General features: G+C 40.9%; 1 protein-coding gene across 1 annotated transcript in view; it reads left to right on the top strand.

Annotated features, from left to right (window-relative positions):
* The window catches only part of MANBA (mannosidase beta), a 58,596-nt gene that overhangs the window by 18,597 nt on the left and 16,303 nt on the right, over window positions 1-23,696 (top strand). Inside the window, exons 5-12 of the mRNA XM_034442187.3 lie at window positions 976-1,099; window positions 5,207-5,382; window positions 10,277-10,387; window positions 12,311-12,462; window positions 13,243-13,360; window positions 15,688-15,774; window positions 17,901-18,068; window positions 22,652-22,870. Coding sequence (XP_034298078.1) covers window positions 976-1,099; window positions 5,207-5,382; window positions 10,277-10,387; window positions 12,311-12,462; window positions 13,243-13,360; window positions 15,688-15,774; window positions 17,901-18,068; window positions 22,652-22,870 — 1,155 coding nt within the window. The remainder of the gene's footprint in view (window positions 1-975; window positions 1,100-5,206; window positions 5,383-10,276; window positions 10,388-12,310; window positions 12,463-13,242; window positions 13,361-15,687; window positions 15,775-17,900; window positions 18,069-22,651; window positions 22,871-23,696) is intronic.

Raw genomic sequence — 23,696 nt, 5'->3', positions numbered from 1 at the left:
TTTTAAAAAACTTTTTAAAAGCATTTTTTTACTACCGGCTCAGGCGAATAGGTAGTAAAAAAATGTTTAAAAAGTTTTTTTAAAAAATTCTGATGATCGCGCATCGCTCAGCTGATCGTCAGAACTTTTTTTTTTTTCATTTTTTTACTACCAGTTCAGCGAACCAGTAGCATTTTTTTACTGCCGGTTGAGGTGAACTGGCCTGAACCTGTAGCATTTCACCCCTGGACTCAGCCATCATTGACAATCTTTTTAAAATAACTAATTTTGATTTTCTTAGGATCATTCTGATCTCGAAAATCACTCTCCATTTGGAGCTCACCAAGCCAGCGTATCATTTCTGTTAATTTATTTTGCTATTTTTTCTATTTTATATAATTAATATTCACAGATTCTGTGAAAAATTCTATTCCCCTTCAGAATGGATTTCTGTAAGCTAGGAAGCATATAAAAAGGAAGCTGTGTTAGAGTCATCCTCCATACTGGCAAATGGCTTGTTATTTATATTTCTTTCTGTTCACCCTACTGAGGTTTTTAGTAATAACAACAACAATAATAATAAATAATTCCCTTTGGAGATAGAATGGGTTAGAAATGTGGTTTGTTTACAATGTATGTCAAAACTTGTTCATTTCACTGTACAAGTATGAGCAACCCACAAGTCACTTTAAACCTTCAGTCCTGTTTTGTGATCCCCACTTACTCAAATCTGGCAGCAAATTCAATCTTTTCTTTGAAAATGAAACCCTTTGTTTCACCACAATTCCTCGAAGCCCATAAAACTCCACAAAGGGCCTCCACGTTCAATTTTGCTACATACGGTGGTCATTGTACCATATTTCAGTCCTGCAACCAACCCTGAAATGTCTTTTCAAAAAAAAAATGCAGATCCCCTGAATGTTGCAGAATCTAGTGTTTTCCTATTGCAGGTGCTCATTGTGCAGTTCACTTTGTGTTTTGTCTCATTTATTTCAGGAGCAGTGTTCATTTAGCTGGGACTGGGGCCCCTCTTTCCCCACTCAGGGTATTTGGAAGGATGTTAGAATTGAAGCATATAATCTTTATCAACTTGTCTACTTCTCTGTGACTCCTTTCTATGGTAAGTCTTGCTTTCTTAACTCTTGACTGAGCATGGGAAGTAATCGTATTTTGATACTTTAAAACTTAAGAGAACTACAGATAGTCTTCGACTTAAAACAGTTTGTTTAGCGACCATTCAAAATTACAACTGCACTGAAAAAAAATGAGTTATGACTATTTTTCACATTTACAACCATTGCAGCATCACACGATCCAATTCAGAAGGTTGGCAGCTGACTCGTATTTATGACCGTTGCAGTGTCCCAGGCTCATGTGATCCCTTTTTGCGACCTTCTGACAAGCAAAGTCAATGGGGAAGCCAGATTCACTTTACAACCGTGTGACTAATTCAAGAACTGCAGTGAGTCACTTAACAGATGTCGCAAGGAAGCTCATAAAATGGGGCAAAACTCACTTAACAAATGTCTTGCTTAGCAACATACATTTTGGGCTCAGTTGTGGTCGTAAGTCGAGGACTACCTGAATTGGCATTTCTTGTTCATAGGCCTCTGTAGTAATAGACTCTTTTTATGTTTCTAGTTACGTGTTTCCTTGAAAATAAGACCCTGTCTTATATTTTTTGAACCCTGAAATAAGCGTTTGTCCTTATTTTGGGGAAGGTCTTATTATTTTGGGGCACCTGGAGCAAGATGGGGCTCCTCTTGCCGTCTTACCTGATTTCCAGCTCTGCGTTTAAATATTTTTGGGGAGGGCTTATTTTAGCGCATGCACTCAAAAGCCCGATTGGGCTTATTATCAGGGGATGTCTTATTTGTCTTCAGTTGTGTGCTTACCTCTTTTTTCAGAACATAAAATTGATTTTATGAAGGGTTTCCAGTAGTTACTGTTGGATAATTCTTCAAATATCCATTGGTTTAGATCAGGGGTGAAATGCTCCTGGTTCGGACCAGATCGCCCGATCCGGTAGCAATGGTGGCGGGTGGTTCGGAGAACTGGTAGGAAAAATCCCTGCCCCCCCCCATGCCTAGCTGAGCCGCGCAATCATCAGAGGCTCTTTTTAAAATTATTTTAAAAAACATTATTTCTACAACCTCTTCGGCCTAAAAATGCTTTTAAAAGTAAAAAAAAAAAAGCCTCTGATGATTGCGCGGCTCAGCTGGGATCGTCAGAACTTTTAAAAGCATTTTTTTACAACCTCTTCGGCCGAAGAGGTGGTAGAAAAAATGGTTTTAAAAGTTAAAAAAAAAAAAAAGTTGGCCACACCCACTCAGTCACATTACCCCCCCAAAGAACCAGTAGTAACAAATTTTACATTTCACCACTGGTTTAGATCCATAAATTGTATTGTATCACAAACTTTGAACATTGCCCGTTCTTGTTTTCACCTAACAACCTTCTTGCTCTCTCCATATTAACTGCTATTACTACACTTTGTTTCTAGCTTGTTGTTATGGACCTTCTATCATATTACTTCCTGTGCTTTGAACAGATGTTGTCTTTCTTTCTTTGCTTGTCAGCTCGTTGCCCAATTTCCTGAGAGTTCCTTTTCTTGGCTCTGCATGTTTTATGAAGGCTTTCCTGAATAAAGGCTTATGATGAAAGTGTGTTAAGCTGGATACAAAGGTTACCCAAAGTGCAAGACCAGCACATGAATCAGCTTTTAATGTATTGAGAATCGGTTGTAAAAATGAGATATTAATATATGTAATCAGGGAGGAGTACTCTTACAATCCAGAATATTGAAATGGGAAAAAAAAATATATAGGTGCTCTCAGTATGTAAATGCGGTTTTAGGAATGAAGATAGGGTTCCTACATTAAGCATGGAAAGAGTTTGTATTTCTGGTAGACTGCCTAGCACCCTACTATCTGACTTTAAAAAATTATTCTTACTATTACTGAGCTGTGGTGACACAGTGGTTAGAATGCTATTGCAGGCTAATTCAACTCACTGAATTAGGAGTTCGATCCTGACCAGTTCAAGGTTGACACACTCTTCCATACTTCCGAAGTTAGTAAAATGAAGGCCCACCAAGTAGAACAGCGCGGGGGGTGGGTATGTGATCAGCTGTGGCACGCAATTTTTTTTTTTACTTTTAAAAGTAAAATAAAAGGCTCTGACGATCGCGCGGCTCAGCTGGGATCATCAGAGCTTTTTTTAACCTTTTAAAAGCATTTTTTAAAAGAAGCGGCAACTGGGCAACCGGGCGATTGGGTGGGCATGGGCGGGGGGGGGGGAGGGCAGAGATTGTTGCTACCTGTTCTCCGAACCACCTGCCACCATTGCTACCAGATCCGCTGATCCGGTCCGAACCGGGAGCATTTCCCCCCTGATATTGTACTTTAAAAGAAACCTTGCCTGCATTTACTGATTCATAGGATTTGCCTATTGTATGCTAAAAAGGTCATTAGCAAAGCTTCAGCAAAGTACAGTTTATTCTGGTGTATCCAAATACCAAACTCTTTCTGGGAATACTCCGACTGGATGAATTGAATTGGAAGATTGTTTTAGATGCTGCAGGGAATCTTTATCGCCTGTTATCAGCATACCGATGAGTCCAGCACACTTGAGTGACCAAGAGAAAAAAAAAGCATAAACTCCTTAAGATTCAGACACAAGAGATTCAATTCATTCTCCTCCAGCATTTCACCCACTTCACAACTTTGAGCACAGAAGATGTTTTCACTCATCTGGATTGAATGCAGCATTTGTTTGTTCTGCTGCAGTGATTGTGTTGTCCAAAAGTTAAGATCTTTCCCCAAAATACAGCAAATGTAACAGAAGAGGAGGAGTGCCCCAATGGTTGGTGTCATTAAGTATAACTGGTGCCAGGCCGGGGGGCGGGGGAATAATTTTTATTATTCTCACTTACCTGGTTTTGACTTATATTTTAAAAGAGAAAGAATACCTGAGAAATTTTCTTGGCAAAATTCAATACTATTACGCTTGTTTAGTGGTTGCCAAGAGGAACATGTGAATATCCTCTGTTTCATTGCAGATAATCTCTCTAGCAGGCTACCCGTTTCCTGGTCCTCGTTGCTCCTCCATTAGTAATGCTATTGTCACTGCAAACTGGCAGTCTTGCCCTTGAAGAATTGTTGGGGATTTTGTTCTCCATGTTCCATCCTGTATCCTTCAGTTGCAAATTAAGTAAAGAATTTTAAAAGACTTGTTCTGTGCTGCTATAACTATAATTGTTCTGCCCCAGCTACGGACCCCAAAGAACACAGCGCACACAAAGTTTGTACAAAACTTAAATTTACTAAAATAACTCAGTTTTTTCCAAACATAGGCTGTTAATAAACTTCCTTAACAGCCTACAAGAAAACAAAGATAAAGTAATCACAATCTTACTAAGATTGGCAGAAAGCCCAGAAGCAATTTGCAGAGAATCCAGACGCGGAGGAGAATGAACTAAAATTGTTCCCTACAATTTGCTTCAATCAGCGTTCCTCCTTAAATAGGCTAAGGGAGTGGCCAATTAGCCCCAAGCCTTATTCTCGAGGAGACCTCCTCCTGAGGAGCCACTCCTGTCTTTTGGCAGCTCTGCGCGCCTGTGCATTGAGAAGAGGCTCCCCCTCTTCGTCCTCTTCACTTAAAGGAGTTTCTGGAGGTTCTGAAGGCCCTGGCTGAATCCATGCCTCTGGCACCACATCTTCTCCAGCCCCCTCATTGTCTGACTCGGGTGCCAGCTGCACAGGCTGCTGGCGCAGCACCACACCAGCCTCCTCGCTGTCAGAATCAGCTACAATCCACACAGGCCGCTGACGGGCCACAACACTAATAGTCTTGATATAGCATTTATCTTCTATGTCTCAATCTATTATTACTGGTCAATGGATGAGCCTCTCGGGTGAATGAATCTAATTTTCCAATACTTGCTTGAAGACGGAAGTCAATGGCAGCGGCTGATATTTTTGTTCTGACTTCACCTGTTATTATTGGAGTGTGGCCATTGCCAGGCCATCGAAAGGCAAAATGTTTATTAACCAAGAAAAAGCAGTGCACCTCACCAGCAGTCTCCATCTCCAACTGGGCATGATGGTCCATCACCCCTAGAGAATATCAGATCAGGAAGACTATTTTGACATAACAGAGTACGTAAAAGAAGCATCATGTTTCATGTCTACCAGCAACCAACCTTCTTGTTTTTATTTTTGTCCAGAGCGAGATATTCATCAGTGGCACCTTCAGATAGAGTCAAAGTTTGATGTTGTCAGCAAAAAGCCAATTGCTGGATTTGTGGCTGTGGACATTCCTGAGTTGAGGATCCAGCAGGTGTTCACTGGGCAACTTCTTCCTGGAGAAGGCACTATTGCATTGCTCATAAATATCAGTAAGGTGAGCATCACATCGGTTGCATGTGGAGAGTTTTCTTCTGTGTGAAAATCAGTGCACCATATTGGTGCATACTGAAAACCATGTCAGCAAACACAATCTAGACAAACGTTAACTGATTTTATACCCCATTTTCGGCGTCATTTTAATCCTTCTGTTGAATTTAAAGTATTAGTTGAGAAAGAACTAGGACTTTTCCAGGTTGTAAGCTCTTGCTTCTGTGGTTGCCTGGGAAAATATAGTTTGACCTAGAATCTAGATCAGGGGTGTCAAACTCAAAGCCCGGGGCCGGATCTGGCCCACAAGGTGCTTAGATCTGGCCCATGGGGCCACCCAAAATCAGCAAAGGACCGGCCCACGCTGCCTCTGCCAGTGAAAACAGAGCTCGGGAGGGCTCTCCTGAGTTCCGTTTTCTCTGGCAGAGGGTTGCAGAAGGCCGTCACAGCCAAAAACAGAGCTCAGGAGCTTGTTTTGGCTGGCAGAGCGCTCAGGCCACCACAGGTGCCCCTGACATGAGTGATATTGAGCTAGCCATGCTCACTCTGCCCCCCCCCCGCCAAGCTCAAAAACAACCCTGATACAGCGCTGATACAGCGCTGCTGGCTGGGGGATTCTGGGAGTTGAAGTCCACCCATCTTCAAGCTACCAAGGTTGAGAAACACTGCACTACAGCATTCTGATCATTACTGAGCCACAGTGGTGCAGTGGTTAGAATGCAGTACTGCAGGCTACTTCTGTTGACTGCCGGCTGCCTGCAATTTGGCAATTCAAATCTCACCAGGCTCAAAGTTGATTTAGCCTTCCATCCTTCTGAGATGGGTCAAATGAGCCAGATTGTTGGGGGCAATATGCTGACTCTGTAAACCGCTTAGAGAGGGCTGTAAAGCATTGTAAAGTGGTATATAAGTCTTAAGTGCTATTGCTATTGCTATTACTGGATCAAGACAGGATCTCTCTCTCTCTCTCGACCTTGTATCATGATTTTAGCTTTCTACCTTCCCAAGAGGAGGGCATGAAAAAAAGATGAAGCAACAGAATATACTGCAGCTGGAATGGATCTACTTTGTGGTTCTTCCAGGCTCCTCTTATGCCCACAGGCCAACCAGGAAAATAAACCACATAAAACCCCCTCCATTTGAACCATATGTGGCTTTGTATTACTTAATATGATGTCTTTAGTCACAATTTAATCTACACTTTAACTGTCAGCTGAGCCTTCATGGAGTCTTGCAGAATAGGACAAACCAATTTGCTTCAGAAGTTCCATTTAAGAGAACAGATTTAAAACCATTTGGCAGCCTTAGCAGATAAATCCTATGATTATAATAACACATTTGTTGTTCCATTATAATAACACATTAGTTGCTCAGCAGTCCCATTTTCCCTGATCCTTTGCATGCTCTTGTGATGAAGCACTCAGAAATGAAATTTATATAGCTTAGAAAACCTGTACCTGCAGTTGATGTTGCTCTGTGGATTTGACGTATTAAATCACAGAACACATATTTTTTTTTAAAAAGCAACTACAATTTATTCCTGGGAAGAGTGCCAAAGACAAGGTTGCTCAAACGATTTGAGGCCCTCCAAAACGGTATAAATTTCTCTCTCTCCCCCTCACTTCTTACCCAAGTTAAATATATTTGGTGTTTTCCAGCAAAGGAGTAGCAAATGGATGAATGAGGATGTGACATCACTAACAGCCAATGGCTGTGCTTCTATGCCATTCTCTATTTTATGCTGCAGAATGAAAGAGGCATATTAGTAATGCTTTGTGCTCTCTGCTAAGAATTCATGTACCCTTGCATGCTTCCTGTTTGATGTAATCCCAGATAATGAAAGGTAAAACATTAGTGGCTTTACGATGTAATGCCTTGGTAATAGACACAACAAACTGGATTGTTTAAATGTTTCTTCTCTAGTTGTTGTATGGGAAATATCCAGACTATTGACCATTCACATGTTTGACATCTATTCATTTAAAATGTTCAGGCATACCTCATAACTTTTTCAGGGTTAAAATTTTGCATCAGGATTTACTTTACATACAAGAGGCAAATGCTTCTGCCTAAAACAAACAACTGTATTAAAAAAAAATAGTGTTCACTGTTAAATGTTATACTTAGAAAAAGGAGTGGCGTTGATCCATAGATAGACAAAAGTTATGCTACCTAAGGATTTTGATGTAACCTGATCTATCGGAAGGGCACTCGGTTAAGGGAATGCTACAGTAATTGTGAACAGAGTTGGGTGAGTCACCTGAGAACTTGTACATAGGTCTTATAAAAAAAATAAATTATATAGCATGTCAGGATGGAAACCTATAATGAACTTTGCATATGAAAAGTTGCAAGATGATTTCCTGTGACAGCTGGTTGGGACTTCTAATACAATGAGTTGCATGATACCCCAGGGTCCAACAACAATAATCTTGTGTAGTGCTGTGAGGACCTCAGACGGTGTGTAGTCCAGGAGTTAACAGTGTAGTGCAGGGGTGTCAAACTTGATTTCATTGAGGACAGCATCAGGATTGTGTTTGGCTTGGGGCAGGGTGGGCATGGCCAGCTTGATGTCACTCGTGTTGGAGGCGTCTGTGGTGACCCTAGCGCTCTGCCAGTGAAAACGGGTTCCAGAGTTCCATTTTCAACTGCAACGGCCTCCTGCTGCCCTCTGGCCAATGAAAACGGAGCTCCGTTTTCACTGGCAGAGGGTGGCAAAAGGCCGTCACAGCTGAAAATAGAGCCAGGGATGGCCGCATGTGGCCCTCCCAGGCTCCATTTTCGCTGGCAGAGGCACCACGGGGAGGTCCTTTGCTGTTTCTAGAGCTGCCCTGCGGGCCAGATCTGAGTACCCCGCAGGCCGGATCCAGTCTCCGGGCCTTGAGTTTGACATCCCTGGTATAGTGGTTGTAGTACCCTTATACTTTCTAAGGACACCCAAATTAAAATGATTTTTTTAATATAGTACTTTAATTATTTTTAATGGTTAAAATCTTGTAAAATAAATACACATGAGATCTCAGTAGGCAAGAATGTTGGATTTGGGGGATATTTTGTTTTTAATGAGGCACTCATGCCTTTGCTTATGGTATTTAGCTTTTATTATTATTATTACAGCAAATATGGGTTGGGCTGAGAGAGAATAACTGTTCCAAAGTCACCCGGCCAGCTTTGATGCCTAAAGGAGGCCTAGAATTCGCAGTCTCCTGCTTTCTAGACTGGCATTTTACCTAATACCAACCAATCCCTATCATATTCCTCCTCCAAATTCTCTGAACCCTACGTCATCATTCTAAAATTACTTCAGATGGCAACTGGTGAGGCAGGATAGAGTAGCTGAGGAAGAAAAGCATGTATGATGTTTTGGTACATTCTTCTTTGATGCTAATATACATTTCCAGATTCTCAGCATGAAGCTTATTATTCATAATGCCAGGTGATCAAAAGAGAGACAATTAAGCTGGGCTTAAATGCTATTAAAGTACTTGAAAAGGAACTTACTCCCTGAGACTAAAGTCTAGCTCAGGTTTAAGAGTTGCTGGAAGAAAGATAAAAGCTATAAACTTTTTTTCCGCATCTCCCACTGGACCCTATATTTACAAGTTTATTTGTTTCTGTTGCCTTTAGCAGCAGGAAGTCAACAATTGGTTCTTAGTCAATCACTTGCTAGCAGACAATAGTTTATGACTGATCCTAATGGAACCTACAGAGATTTTTCATCCCAGGCCAGCTGGCTGCACTGATCACCTAGTTCAAGGGTGTCAAACTCAAGGTCCATGGGCTACATCTGGCCTGTGGGGTCCTTAGATCTGGTCTCTGGAAACAGCGGACCGGCCTGTGGTACCTCTGCCAGTGAAAACGGAGCTCATGAGGGCTGCATGCAGCCCTCACGAGCTCCATATTTGGCTGAGACTGCCTCCTGCAGCCCTTTGCCAGTGAAAACGGAGCTCGTGAGGGCCGTGCGCGGCCGTCACAGACTACCTTTTTGCTGGCAGAGGGCTACAGGAGGCCATTGCAGCTGAAAACAGAGCCCAGGAGGGCTGTGTGCGCCCCTTATGAGCTCCGTTTTCGCTGGCAGAGTGCTAGCAAAAGAAATTACTAGCAAAAGTGGCATTTGATCACACAAGTGACATCGAGCTGACCACGCCCCACATCCCCCCAAGGTCAAACACAACCCTGATGCGGCCCTCAATGGAATCGAGTTTGAGACTCCTGACCTAGTTCAAGGCAACCATTCTTGGACAATATTTTGTTGCTGGGGAATGGCACCAACTATACCCACATCTGATTATTTATTTTAAGGAATGCAGGAAACAGTTATTAAATGTTGTTAGAATGACCCAGTACTGTACATATATGTTGATGTTGAATTTCTTCCTTTGTCTCACAAATCTTTTTTTTAAATTGGTTTAATGGTGCTAATAACTTTGTAACTATTAGAATGTTTGAAATAGGTTCTGAATTCTACGGTGAATATTCTCTGCCTTGTAAAGATAATATCTGTTTTGTATATTGACTTGGATTTCATTTTCCTAAACTGAAATAAATAATGGTCACTGACCATGTAAGATTTTGAGGAAATTTTGAATTGAGCATGCATTTTAGATGATGGTCTTGTACCTTTGGTTTTTTATATGTAATATTTAAATTGACCTAAAGTAATAACTCTTTAGTATATAAATTCTGACTAAAATGGAATTCTTATATCACTAATATCTATTGCAGATAATTGGGTCATCTGGAAGGGTTGCTTTGTCATATTGTTAGCTCTTAGTCCATCATTCAAGGAATGTTTAAGGATGTTGTTTGTTCAAGGAACAGTTCTCCATGAGTTAAATGAAGTTCTGTTCAGGTTTTCATCATAACATATTTCTTTCTTTACCTGGTGTGGGTTTATAAAGAGTGTGCCAGTGGAACTTTGGTGGCCATCTGGACATGGAAATCAGCCTGGATACAACATGACAGCAATGTTCATTATGCAGGAAGAATACAAGATCATAAAACATTGGAAGGTATGTGAGATCTTCTACTTAGCAATAGGTATGACATACAATTGTCTCTTTCATAGCCTTTGTGACTGGATTCATAGATTGTACTATATTAATAGTCAAAGAATCACTACATCTTGCAAGATTTTGGCACGTGTAATGTTGAAGTGGATGAGTGGAGCCTGAACTGTGCCCTCCTCAATTATACACACATTAACATATTGTCCGTGTTGCTTAAATATTCGTGTCTGTTTTAATATTTTCATTTTGCAACCTACCTGTGTTAAGGATAAGGTTGTGAATTAATGGCTACATCTGATCTTAGATTTCCCGTCTATCAATATCAGCAGAGTCCCTGAAAGGAAATAGATTTCCTTTTCTCGTGAAATATCTGATATTTCGGGGGGTTCTGGAAATTCATCACTTTGTTTCTTGCAGGACATTTGATCAGGCCAATAACTTGATCAGTGAGAAAATCAGGCAGGTTTCTTGAATGCCTCTGTGGACCATAAAGAAATGGTGGAATACTGCATATAACAGAATAACAGAGTTGGAAGGGACCTTGGAGGTCTTCTAGTCCAACTCCCTGCTCAGGCAGGAAACCCTATACCACTTCAGACAAATGGTTGTCCAATCTCTTCTTAAAAACTTCCTGTGTTGGAGCATACACAACTGCTGGAGGAAACTTGTTCTACTGATTAATTGTTCTATCAGGAAAATTCTTCTTAGTTCTAAGTTGCTTCTCGCCTTGATTGGTTTCCATCAATTGCTTCTTGACCTGCCTTCAGTTGCTTTGGAGAATATGTGGCAGCCCCTGAGATATCGGAACATTGCTATCAGGTCACTCTTAGTCCTTCTTTTCATCCAACTGGACACCAGGTTACCCACTAAGAATGTGGTCTTTGAAAATATTGCATTCAACTACTGGAATATCTCTAGAAATGGCCCCATGATATTATTTTTTACATTTAATGTTCTTTGGTGTTATTTATTGCCACTTTGTGCAATAATATTAATGGAAAGGCAAAGACAGATGATTAAAAATATTATAAAATGATTATTTCACTATTGCTGTTGTGATTGGCAGGATCTTGTCATCATGGAGTGATTTATTTCTACAATACCTGTTAAAGAAGTAATACTTTTGTTACTATGTGTCTGTGTTTGGGTCTTTATTCTTGAATGGTTATACTTCGGGGATGGATCATAGCTGTAGGGAATAGTCTCCCCCAAATTACCTTGCCTTTTCAAGCCATTGCTCTCCTGATATGTTGGACTGCCATTCTCATCACACACAGCCGGTGGCTATGCTGGCTGGGAATTATGGGAATGGTAGATCAACCCATCTGGAAGGAAAAGGCTCTCGCAGAAGGCTGTAATTTAGAAAGTCACTGTATAATGAATTGGGATAATCTCAAATTTACCCAGCTGCTCCTTTAAAGTTGCCAACAAAAACTTTAGATTCCTTTTTCCATAGCAGAACTGTTTTTTGTTTTTTTTCTTGAACTGTAATTTGAATCAGAAGTAGTGGCTGGAGAAAAAAAATTGTGATCCTTTTAAATCTGTCCTAGGATTTCTGTAGTTTCTCTGTGAATGCAGTCTGATTGTAATAAATACTTTGTTTAGTTGATTCATTAAATTACCCTGAATTTACATTACATTACCCCGTATTACCCTGTAATCAAACTGCATAGATGTTCATAGAAAAAACATATTTTCTTTGTTGAAAAAGAATCAGCAGATTCAAGCAGAAATCTTAGAATTTTCCGGCAGTGTGTAGTTTTAGGTTCCATTTCCAACTGATTCCAATTTAATCCAACCTCATATCTTTCTTATTTCAGGTTGCATTATATTTCACATGGTGGTTTTGAGGAGGAGAATATTCAAATCATACATCTTAAAGCTAAAGAGTTTTCTCAAGTATGTCCAAATTTTCATTTTTCCCAGGTTTATTTTCGGACAGTAGAACTGATAGAGGAACCTATTCCTGATTCGCCCGGTTTGAGTTTTTATTTCCGAATAAATGGACTGCCCATTTTTATGAAAGGCTCTAACTGGATTCCGGCTGATTCTTTTACTGACAAAGTGAACTCTAAAATGTGAGTTTGAACAAATGTTTTTTAGATGTTCGCTATAGGAAATTTGTCTATAGAGGCATCTACTTGATTGAAGGTTGGAGAATGTTGGAACAGTTTTGAAACAGTTGTGTGGAAATGTTATTATTTCTTTCTAATGGAAGATAAGTAATTCTGGCATTCTAGAAATAAGATATATTACAGAGTTCTTAAAGGGAAAGGAACACATTAAAACAAAAGATCTTTTGAAAGTTCTGGCAATAAGTGGGTGATTCCCCCCCCCTTTTTTTTTTCATGCTACTGTTTCTTTGAAAGAAGAATGAAAATAGCAGCTTGCAAAGATTAATTTCATTTCTGGATGGCAACATCCAGAAAATATGTCCGTGGAGATCCTGAGTCATTCAGAATCTGGTCATGGTTGTCCCATGCTTTTTCAAAAGGCAACTTTGAAGACATTTCGCTTCTCATCCAAGAAGCTTCTTCAGTTCTTCAGTTTTTCAGTTCAGAACTGAAGAAGCTCCTTGGATGAGAAGCGAAACATCTTCAAAGAAAAACAAAGTCCAGTTGCCTTTTGAAAATGTTAAATTAGTAGCACCTTTGGGACAACCCAGAAAAGATGATAGCCAAGTATCTTTCCTTCAGTTCCGTGCTGCTCAGGGAATAATTCAGTGCCCAAATATAAAGAGCAAAATTCACCAGTGAATTATGTGCATGCTTTCAAATGAAATATTTGCTACTTCCTTATGTTTTTCTACACGTAGATTTGCTGCTTAGTAAGATTGAACTCTCACTTCTTCTTGATAGGTTACGGCTCTTATTGCAGTCAACAGTTGATGCCAATATGAATATACTTCGAGTTTGGGGAGGAGGCCTATATGAGCAAGATGAATTCTATGATATCTGTGATGAACTAGGAATCATGGTAAATCCCACAAACCACCATTCGGTAGCAGCAACTGACTTCAAATGTAGTAGCCCAAATATTATTTTCTAAATTAAGCGTAGCCTTTGGCAGCACAATAGTTGCCCATTCCTGTAGTAAAACCACAGGTAACAGCTTAAGCCAGGGGATGGAAGGTGAATTCTACTGGAACAGATCTAAAATTTAGCACTGTGTATCTAATGCACCAGTGTGGGCATGTTTAGCCAGATTAATCAGTTTGTGAATATGCTGAATAAACAGAAACCCCTGGTTCTTTTAGTTTACTGAATCTATGCTCATGTGGGAAAGATTGCACACTTCAACAGTTCATATGTCTCCCTGGTCTGGAAAATGCAAAAGAAATAAAACCAAAAGTAACTGAGTAGAAAAATGCAGAAGTAGGAGAATGAGAAGCATGAGGAACTGTTCATGTTTCCTGTTTAGTTTTGGTCTTCTTGGTATCTAAAATATGTGTGGTTTCTAATGTGTATTATTATTAAATGCTCACTGTGATGGTTCTTTTTGACTTTTGAGATATATTAATAGCAATATCAATAGCACTTAGATTTATATACTGCTTCACAGTGCTTTATAGCCCTCTTGTTGCTTTGCCCCCAACAATCTGGGTCCTCATTTTACCGACCTTGGAAGGATGAAAGGCTGAGTCAACTTTGAGCTTGGTGAGACTTGAACTGCCAAATTAAGTTAAGACCAATAGAAGAGAGTATATATAACTCAGGGTTCACTTATGAAATCTTTGTTGCTCTCTGAGCTTGGTTGTTTGCTTGCAAATGTTTTGCAAGGTAGGTAACACCTTCAACAAGTCTGGTAGCAAAACATCTGCAATTAAAAAACCAAGCTCAGAGAGCTCCAAGGATTCCACAGGTATGTTGAAGTCCAAATGCTGTAAAATATAATTTACGCATCAAAAGATAATTGAAAGCTTTAGACTATTTTGAAATTTCTTACTTTAGAAAGCAAATAATACTTTTTCTTTAAAAAAAGCCTACACAGAGTTCTGGCTTGACACCAAACTCAGAAAGTTTAAACCCCCCCTTTTTTTAAAAAAAAGAAGGGTATATCTATATCTACATACATGCACATATATGTAGAAGTATGATTAGGAGAAAGACACCTGCTTGAAACTGCAGATAAATCGTATCTCTGAAATCTTGAGTTATAGCCTATAAGTTCATTTCTTTTGATTTCCATTAATGATATAGTCAGGTGAAATTTCAGCTCCCACTTGGGCTCTTTGGATCACATCCAGATACCATTATTCTTCTTGCTTTCCCCTTCCTCTAACTCTTCCCTCTAGCAAGTTTGAACCTGGTGCAAAAAGTGTACAGTTTAGCTTAAAGAATTTAGAGCCTGTTTTGAGTGTCACATGTCGTTCTCTTTCCGTGCAGAATCCATACTTGATTACTTGACGCTTCTGTTATTTCAAAATATTATCTGTGTGTGTATCTTGTGGGGATAACTATTTTTGCTGTTTCTATAATAAAAAAAACTTTGCTTTATGAGGAACAATCATTCCCAACAGGGAATACTGGGACAGGTATTCACAAGCTCTTGCCTGTTTTCTGAATGTGTGGCTTCCATAGAAAGTAAGCCTCAATCCAAGGTTTTGTAACTTTGTTTATTCCAAATGTGTTGAGTTTCAATTCCCACAAACATGGAGAAATCTGGGAGTTGTAGTTTCCATACATTTAGAGGATGCCAAATAGGGAATGGCTGCCTTAGGCATTTTTATTTATGTCGTATTCTACCCAATTGCTTGTTGAGGAAACAAACCATGTTTCCTTTTTGTATTCAGGCTAAAGACTATGAGGGCTGTAGGATGTTTGACAACAATTAAGCCATCATTTTTTCATCATTACTTTATATTACTGTATGTAGCTTTTTCCACTTTATAATGCTAACGAATCCCCTAATTACCCCAATTTTGTTGGGCTACAACAAACCTTTATTGTATTTTTATTATATGTTATATACTGCAACCTGCAGTGCAAGCTCTATATTCAGAGGCATATTTTCAAGAAAATGTGACAGGAACCTAGCTTCAAATTTGGAGGAAGATAATATTTTTTAAAAAAATAATCCTTAAGGTTAAGATTAACTCAATCTTTCTTGATTCAGTGCCCTCCAGATCTGTGAAATAACAGTCTTCATAATCTCTAGTTAATATGCCCTTGATGGATGTTATGCTCCAATACTTTTTGTAAATAACATTCTGGAATCACTGATATGATATAATATATGTTCTGCTTTTATAGAAAGACACCGGTTGTTTATTGAACATCAATTTTCCCCCCTTAATTTTCTAGATTTGGCAAGACTTTATGTTTGCGTGTGCCCTTTATCCAACCAACCAAGACTACTTAGACTCAGTAAGAACAGAAATTACTCAACAGGTATGGTATTCTTTAAATGGGGATGAAGGTTATGATAAACTATCACAAAAAAGTAAACATTCATGTCAGTTGAAGGTTTATCGACAAGTCTATCTTGCTCCAAGTAGGCCAATTCTACTGTTAATTCCCTTCCTTCCCACAATGTGTGGAAGATGTTAATGGTGGATGCAATGTTATTAAGTCTGCTGAAGTAGGAAGTAACATTCTGTTCGTTGATTGGTTAAAGTAATGTTCTGTTCGTTGATTGGTTAAGCCGCCTGACAGCTGGCAATATAAGAGCTGTCAGGCAGAGTTCCAAGCAGTTTCAGTTATAGCTGTGGCAGTTAGCCCAGCTGTTGTTAATAAACGGTTAATTGCATGATCTTCGCATTGTCCATCGTCCTTGATCCAGCCAATACATTTCAGTGGATATGCAAACTTTCTATCTAACGTGGTTAACTGTCCACTTGGCAAGCTATGATACGAAGTTGAGTAACTGAAAGAGTAGAATAAAATTCTTTAAAACTCATTCACAGAGCAGTTATGTCAGAGGTAGATAACTCTTCTTCTGTGGTTGGATGCAGCCTGAAGTCTCTCCATCCTGTGTGTCACATCCTTAAAATTTCCATAGAGCTTCCATGGGAAATGGGGAATCCTTCCCAACCTAATTTCAACATGGAGCAAAAAGGTGTGTTATGGCCGGTGGTGAAATCTAAAATTTGTTACTACCGGTTCTGTGGGAGTGGCTTGGTGGTGGTGGGGGGTTGTAATGTGACTGGGTGGACGTGGCCATTTTTTTTTTTTTTTACTTTTAAAACCATTTTTTCTACAACCTCTTCGGCGAAGAGGTTGTAAAAAAATGCTTTCAAAAGGCTCTGATGATCCAAGCTGAGTTGCCTGATCAGCAGAGGCTTTTTTAAAATTTAATATAAATTTAATTAATCAAATTAAATTAAATTTAAAAGAAAAAAAAACCTTTTTTTCTTTTAAAAGCTTTTGACGATCCCAGCTGAGCTGCGCAATCATCAGAGGCTTTTTTTTTTACTTTTAAAAGCATTTTTTTGGCCGAAAAGGTTGTAGAAAAAAATGCTTTTAAAAGTAAAAAAAACAGCCTCTGATGATTGCGCGGCTCAGCTGGGCATGTTGGGGGGGGCACAGGGATTTTTGCTATCGGTTCTCCGAACCACCCACCACCATCACTACCGGATCAGGTGATCCAGTCCGAACTGGGAGCATTTCACCCCTGATATAAACTATTCACTGTATTGGACTGTAAACTACATTCCTGTTTGAGTTCTGTTCTGATGTCTTCAGAAATAGGTACCTGTAGGTACCACAGTAAAATTTCTTCGAAATCCCTGGATGATTTTCAGGCAAAGTTTATCATAAGCAAGTCTCAGTTGCTTTTTGCCTCTCTGGCTTAAATAAACAGTGTCTTTTTTGTGTTCAGCTGAGAAAGATTCTCCTCTGAGTGTCTGAGTTTGAGAAACACTCTTTAAACTATTCTGATCCCTCTAAAAAAAAAACCACACACACAAGGAAACCAGTGTTTTATTGCTGGCTGCAGGTTATATAATTGATATTCATGGCCCCAATGCCTCTACACATATTTGGCTCAGATAATTTGCCTTGGTGGAAGAAGATATGACTCGATTAATCCTTTAACAGGGAGTGACTTTGGAAATTTCCATTCTGTTGATAAAAGCTTCACAACATTAAATACTCTGTTTATTTATTTATTTATTTATCAGAGATAAGCCTAGCTAGCAGATTCAATAGAAATAACTGGACTTTTGTCTTGTAGATAGGCTGGCCCAATCTTAATGTGCACCAAATATCTGCTGGGGGCAGCAAGCTGCAGGGAGCTGCTTTGTCTTTAAAAAAATGTTTCTCCTTATCTCATCCAGGAAAATATAATATTCTGCCTTTTTAATATTTCCTAGAATATTTCATTCTTCTACGAGAGGGGTGGGTGCTAACTTTCTACAACTGGAAGTTACAATCTTGGTGCATCTGAAAGAAGCCAGTCTTCGAAGTATTACTTTTGTTTTGTTTGACTTGAGGCTTTTTCATACAAATGCTTCTGATATAAATAATTTGCAATTTTATACAAATACTTTTTTTACTTGAAAGAACATTCTTTCCAGGTAAAGCGACTGAAATGTCACCCATCCATCATTTTATGGAGCGGAAATAATGAAAATGAAGTTGCACTTTCCACCAATTGGTTCTCCATTCCAAGTGCACAGATGAACCTTTATTTCAAAGATTATGTGACACTTTATGTCGATAATATCCGAGAAATTGTTTTTGCTGTAAGTACCGCTTTCCCCCCCTCTTATAGATCTAAAAAGGGCTGACATTTAAGTTGGTTTTATGTTCTGACGAATTGTGACTTTCCTTCAGAGTTTGGAAATGAGTAGATTGTTTTGAATAATTTTGCAGGCAAATCCTTAATATTAAAGATGCACTAGATAAAATCTGGAAACATCTGTTTCCTTTGAGTTCTGATGTTCTCAAAATGCGCTGACAACGTTTTATGTTCTGCTTTCCCCTTACATTTGTGTTGGCTTTGTAAGATATGTATTAAAATGATTTCTTTTGTTGATTGCCTATTGTAGAAGGTTAGAAGAGTTTTGCTCAAGAGGGGGGGAGACCAATGTCCCAATTTGAATATCGGTTGTTTGCCTTGCTAAATATGTTTACAAAGAGATCATAGAGTTTTTCTCAAAATTAAGAAAAACAACAATTACCTTTTACTTTGCATTTGGCTGATATACCTAGTCTTTCTCAGGGATTGTATATTTCCTTTTTTCATTTTGCAACTAAAGGTAGTCTGTTCAAATTGGGACATGGTTAACTTACTAATTAGAGGGACGCGGTGGCTCAGTGGCTAAGATGCTGAGCTTGTCGATCGAAAGGTTGGCAGTTCAGCGGTTCAAATCCCGGTGCCGATCCCATGTAGCTCCCTGGTTCTCTGAGGAGCTGAGGGAAATGAAGCACCGGAAAAGACTCCTAGAGAGCGGTTGGAGGGCCAGCCGATCTGAATCCAACCCGACACTGGTGAGGTCTCATATTAAGACCTACCTAGTGGCGATAAAAGCGGCAAAATCTGACTATTTTTCCGTTCTTATTGCGTCAGCAGATAACTGCCCAGCCACCCTGTTTAGGGTGACCCGTTCCCTGCTTCATCTGGGAGTGAGGGAAGACCCCTTACAGGGTAGAGCTGAGGACTTTGTGCAATATCTACATGACAAAATCGCTCAGATTCGGGAAGGATTGGACTCTGACTGGGTTGTTTCAGGCGGGGTGACTGAGGCGGGCCTTGAGAATGTTATCTGGGAGGAGTTTGATCTGGTGGCTCCCGAGGACGTGGACAGGATTCTGGGCAGGCTTAGCGCGGCCACATGTTTATTGGACCTGTGTCCCTCCTGGTTGGTGCTGGCCTCCCAGGAGGTTACACAAGGCTGGCTCCAGGGGATTATTAACGCTTCTTTGAGTGAGGGTTACTTCCCCGCTGCCTTGAAGGAGGCGGTGGTGAGGCCCCTTCTTAAGAAGCCTTCCCTGGACCCGGCTGTATTAACGAATTATCGTCCAGTCTCCAACCTTCGCTTTGTGGCAAAGGTTGTTGAGAGTGTGGTGGCGCGACAGCTCCCCCGGTACCTGGAGGAAACGGTCTATCTAGATCCGTTCCAGTCGGGTTTCAGGCCTGGGTACAGCACGGAAACGGCATTGGTCGCGTTGGTTGATGATCTCTGGAGGACTCGGGACAGGGGCTGTTCCTCTGTCCTGGTCCTATTAGATCTCTCAGCGGCTTTTGATACCATCGACCATGGTATCATGCTGTGCCGATTGGAGGGGTTGGGGGTAGGGGGCACCATGTTGTGGTGGTTCTCCTCCTTCCTCTCTGACCAGTCGCAGTTCGTGTTGACGGGGGGACAGAGATCGACCTCAAGGCGCCTTGTGTGTGGGGTGCAGCAAGGGTCAGTTCTCTCGCCCCTTTTGTTCAACATTTATGTGAAGCTGCTGGGTGAGAACATCTGTGGTTTCTGGGTGAAGTGCCATCTGTACGCTGATGACACTCAGCTGTACATCTCCACCCCGGACCACCCCAACGATGCCCTTGATGTGATGTTCCAGTGCCTGGAGGCCGTGTGGATCTGGATGGGGAGAAACAGGCTCAGGCTCAACCCGTCCAAGACCGAGTGGCTGTGGCTTCTGGCATCCCGATATAGTCAGTTGGTGCCATCGCTGACTATTGGGGGTGAGTCGTTGGCCCCCACAGAGTGGATTCGCAACTTGGGTGTCCTCCTGGATACATGGTTGTCTTTAGAAGAGCATATGACGGCTGTGGCCAGGGGGGCTTTTTATCAGGTTCGCCTGATCTGCCAGTTGCGTCCCTTTCTGGATCGGGATGCCTTATGCACGGTCACTCATGCTCTCGTCACATCCCACCTGGACTACTGTAATTCTCTCTACATGAGGCTCCCCTTGAAGAGCACCCGGAGGCTCCAACTGGTCCAGAATGTGGCCGCGCGGGTGGTTATGGGGGCGACCTGGCGACCAGTACGCTCCCACAGAGAGGGGCTCCTCAGGGTGCTGTCGGTCAAAAAATGCCGACTGGCGGCCCCCAGGGGGAGAGCCTTCTCTGTGGGGGCACCTACCCTCTGGAATGAGCTGCCCCCGGAGATACGGCGGATCCCGGATCTACGCACCTTTCGCCGTGCCCTAAAGACGTATCTATTCCAACAAGCCGGGCTGACCTAACTCTTTTAAATTGTTTTAATTTTTAAACTGCTTAATTATGGGTTTTAATACAGGGGTGCTTTTAATTGTGGGCCAAATTAATTTAATCAGATTTTAATACTGTTTTTAAATTTTCTGTTTCTTGTGTTTTATCTGTTGGCTGTTCACCGCCCCGAGTCCTTCGGGAGAAGGGCGGTATATAAATATAAACAATAAATAAATAAAAGAAATAAATAGTGCTGCATAACGGAGTGAGCTCCCATTACTTATCCCAGCTTCTGCCAACCTAGCAGTTCGAAAGCACGTAAAAAATGCAAGTAGAAAAATAGGGACCACCTTTCGTGGGAAGGTAACAGCATTCCATGTGCCTTTGGCATTTAGTCATGCTGGCCACATGACCATGGATACATCTTTGGACAGTGCTGGCTCTTCGGCTTTGAAACGGAGATGAGCACCACCTCCTAGAGTTGGGAACAACTAGCACATATGTGTGAGGGGAACCTTTACACCTTACTCCTTTAACTTACTAATTATGACACTATATTAATCGTAATAGTATTTCTTCAGGCATTTTGTTAAAAAAAAAAAAACACAGATAGGAGATGAAATCATTATGTAAAGAGGAAGTTTACAATCTGTCTTAAAAATGGTGATGATTATCTGGCCTAGTTTAGCTTTCTGGATTCTGTTGGAACACCTCTGTGTTTGTAGGAATCTTGTCTGACCTCTCCAATAGACCTAATGATATGGAAAGAGGAGGCTGTTTTTATCATGCCTTTGTTACACATCTGCTTGATGACCTTATTGCATTGCTCACAAGAATACATGACCATGAATCCTTAATTTTGAACACAGTTTTTTTTCCCTTCTATATCAGTCTGGTCCAGGCCCGGCTACCTCCTAGGTGGCTCAGTAGCTAAGCCACAGAGCTTGTCAATCAGAAAGGTCGGCAGTTCGGTGGTTCGAATCCCTAGTACAGGTCTCCTGCGTGAGCAGGGGATTGGACTGGATGACCTCCAAGGTCCCTTCCAACTCTGTGACCGTTAAATCAATCCCTACCCAGATGCCATGTTGTTTGGATTACCAGATGTCTTATCTCTCACCTTTTCTTCCTCTCTTCCTTGTATTTTCTTCTTCCCTCTCCTCCTCTTTTCTGAAATTTTAAGCAGACAACAAATCCTGAAACGTTATCATCCCTGCCAATGGCCATTTCATATTGGAATGTCAAAGATCTGGTTACAAGATGTGCAGTCCAGTTTTAAATGTGTGCAGATTGTTTTGAATTTTTCTGAATTCTGATTAAAAAAAAAATCCCAGAAAGCTGTTTATGATACATTATAGGATGCAAACATTGTACTTTGGGCTCTTTCCTTATTTTTCCTTCCTTGCTCTCTTCCCATCTTCCCTTCTTTTTGTCTTTCCTATTTCCCTTTCTCCTTTCCTGTTCCTTCTTGCATGCTTAAATGCAAAAGGGGAAACATTTCTCTTTTTGTTTTGTTTTTGGTTTGTTTTGCTAGCCTTCTGCCAGCGAAAATGGAGCTGGGGGGGGATATCACGGTCCCCACAGGCCCCATTTTTGGCTGTGATGGCCTCCAGCAGCCCTCTGCCAGCGAAAACAGGGCTGGCAGAGGGCTGCAGGAGCATGTCGCAGCTGAAAATGGGGCCCAAGAGCTCCATTTTTGCTGGCAGAGGCACCTGGGCTGGTCCTTTGCTATTTCCAGGGTGGCTCTGCGGGCCAAATCCAAGCAGCCTATAGAATGGATCCAGCCTGTGGGACTTGAGTTTGACACCCCTGATTTATATTATTCTACTGAGCAGAAGGTTGGACCAGAGAACCAAAGTCCCCCTTCCCTTCCAACTATGATTCTGTGAATCTAATGACCTCCCTTTGAATGCTGCAATATGAAACCGTTTCCAATTACAGGAATCTGATATTTATTGAGACATTCAGTTAACCAGAAATAATAGAAATTAGTATTCTGGGGAAAAGAGAGCACGATTCACCATGAAAATCTACTGTTGGCTTTTACTTTCCAAATTACTATTTGCCAAGATAGTTTTTAGCAGCTCTTTTATTTCTTGATGCTAATTATTCTATTATGTTTTATTTCTTGATGCTAATTATTATTATGTCGAATCTTGTTCAATATAGGAAGATCAGAGCCGTCCTTTCATTGCCTCAAGCCCTACCAACGGATTGGAGTCAATCAAGGAAGGCTGGCTGGCTCGTAACCCTTATGATACCCATTATGGAGATACCCATTATTACAATTACCTGAATGACTGCTGGGACTGGACCCTGTATCCCAGGGCTCGGTTTGCCTCTGAATATGGCTTTCAGTCATGGCCTTCCTTTAGCACCTTGGTACAGGTAAATAAAAGCCAGTTATCTTTTCTCACTCTCCAGCCCATTTTGTGAATGCAACACAACACTTAGGGAATCAGCTCAAAGGTCCATCTGGTCTCATTCTTAGGTCAAAACACCAAAGAATAAGATTAAATGTTGTGTAACCCAGCCCCTTTTTATCCTGTGCTTCGAATAAAACCATATAAAATAGGATGCTACATTTTCAACGCCGAATTCTCAACAGCCTTTGCTAGATCAAAGTGGCTGGCTGGCTGGGGAATTCTGGGAGTTAAAGTACACACATCTGAAAGCTGCTGAAATGGAGAAACACTGACTTTGACCTTTGGAAACCTAATAGATTCAGAGATTGAATAATATTACCCTGTTTCCCCCAAAATAAGACATCCCCTGATAATAAGCCCCGTCGGGCTTTTGAGCGCATGGCAATAAGGCCAAGCGCTTATTTCAGAGTTCAAAAAAATATAAGACAGGGTCTTATTTTTGGGGGAAAACGGTAGATAGATTCAATAGACTTCTTCTTCTTGTTGTACCATATCTGTCAACGGACGTTAGCGATCATGTTGGCGATCCTATTTTTATCAACAGCCGCACAAAAAAGTGCTGCTGAGTTTTGTCCAAACCAGTTCCTTAGATTTTGAAGCCATGATGTTCTTCTTCTGCCTGGACCTTGTTTGCCTTCTTAGATTCCATGTTCCAATTCGTAGTTTTGGGTTTATCATGCTTCTAGCGGACCAGGAGATTCTTAGCACCGCTGCCCTATTTAAGGGGTGCCCGTATTCGGGGCCATTGTTAGGTTTTGCCGCCATTAACATGATTTTCCTGGGAAATA

This window comes from Pantherophis guttatus, chromosome 8 (genome assembly GCF_059756535.1).
Source record: "Pantherophis guttatus breed Tessera chromosome 8, ASM5975653v1, whole genome shotgun sequence".
NCBI classification, from domain to species: domain Eukaryota; kingdom Metazoa; phylum Chordata; class Lepidosauria; order Squamata; family Colubridae; genus Pantherophis; species Pantherophis guttatus.
This window is presented reverse-complemented; position numbering and strand designations above follow the sequence as displayed.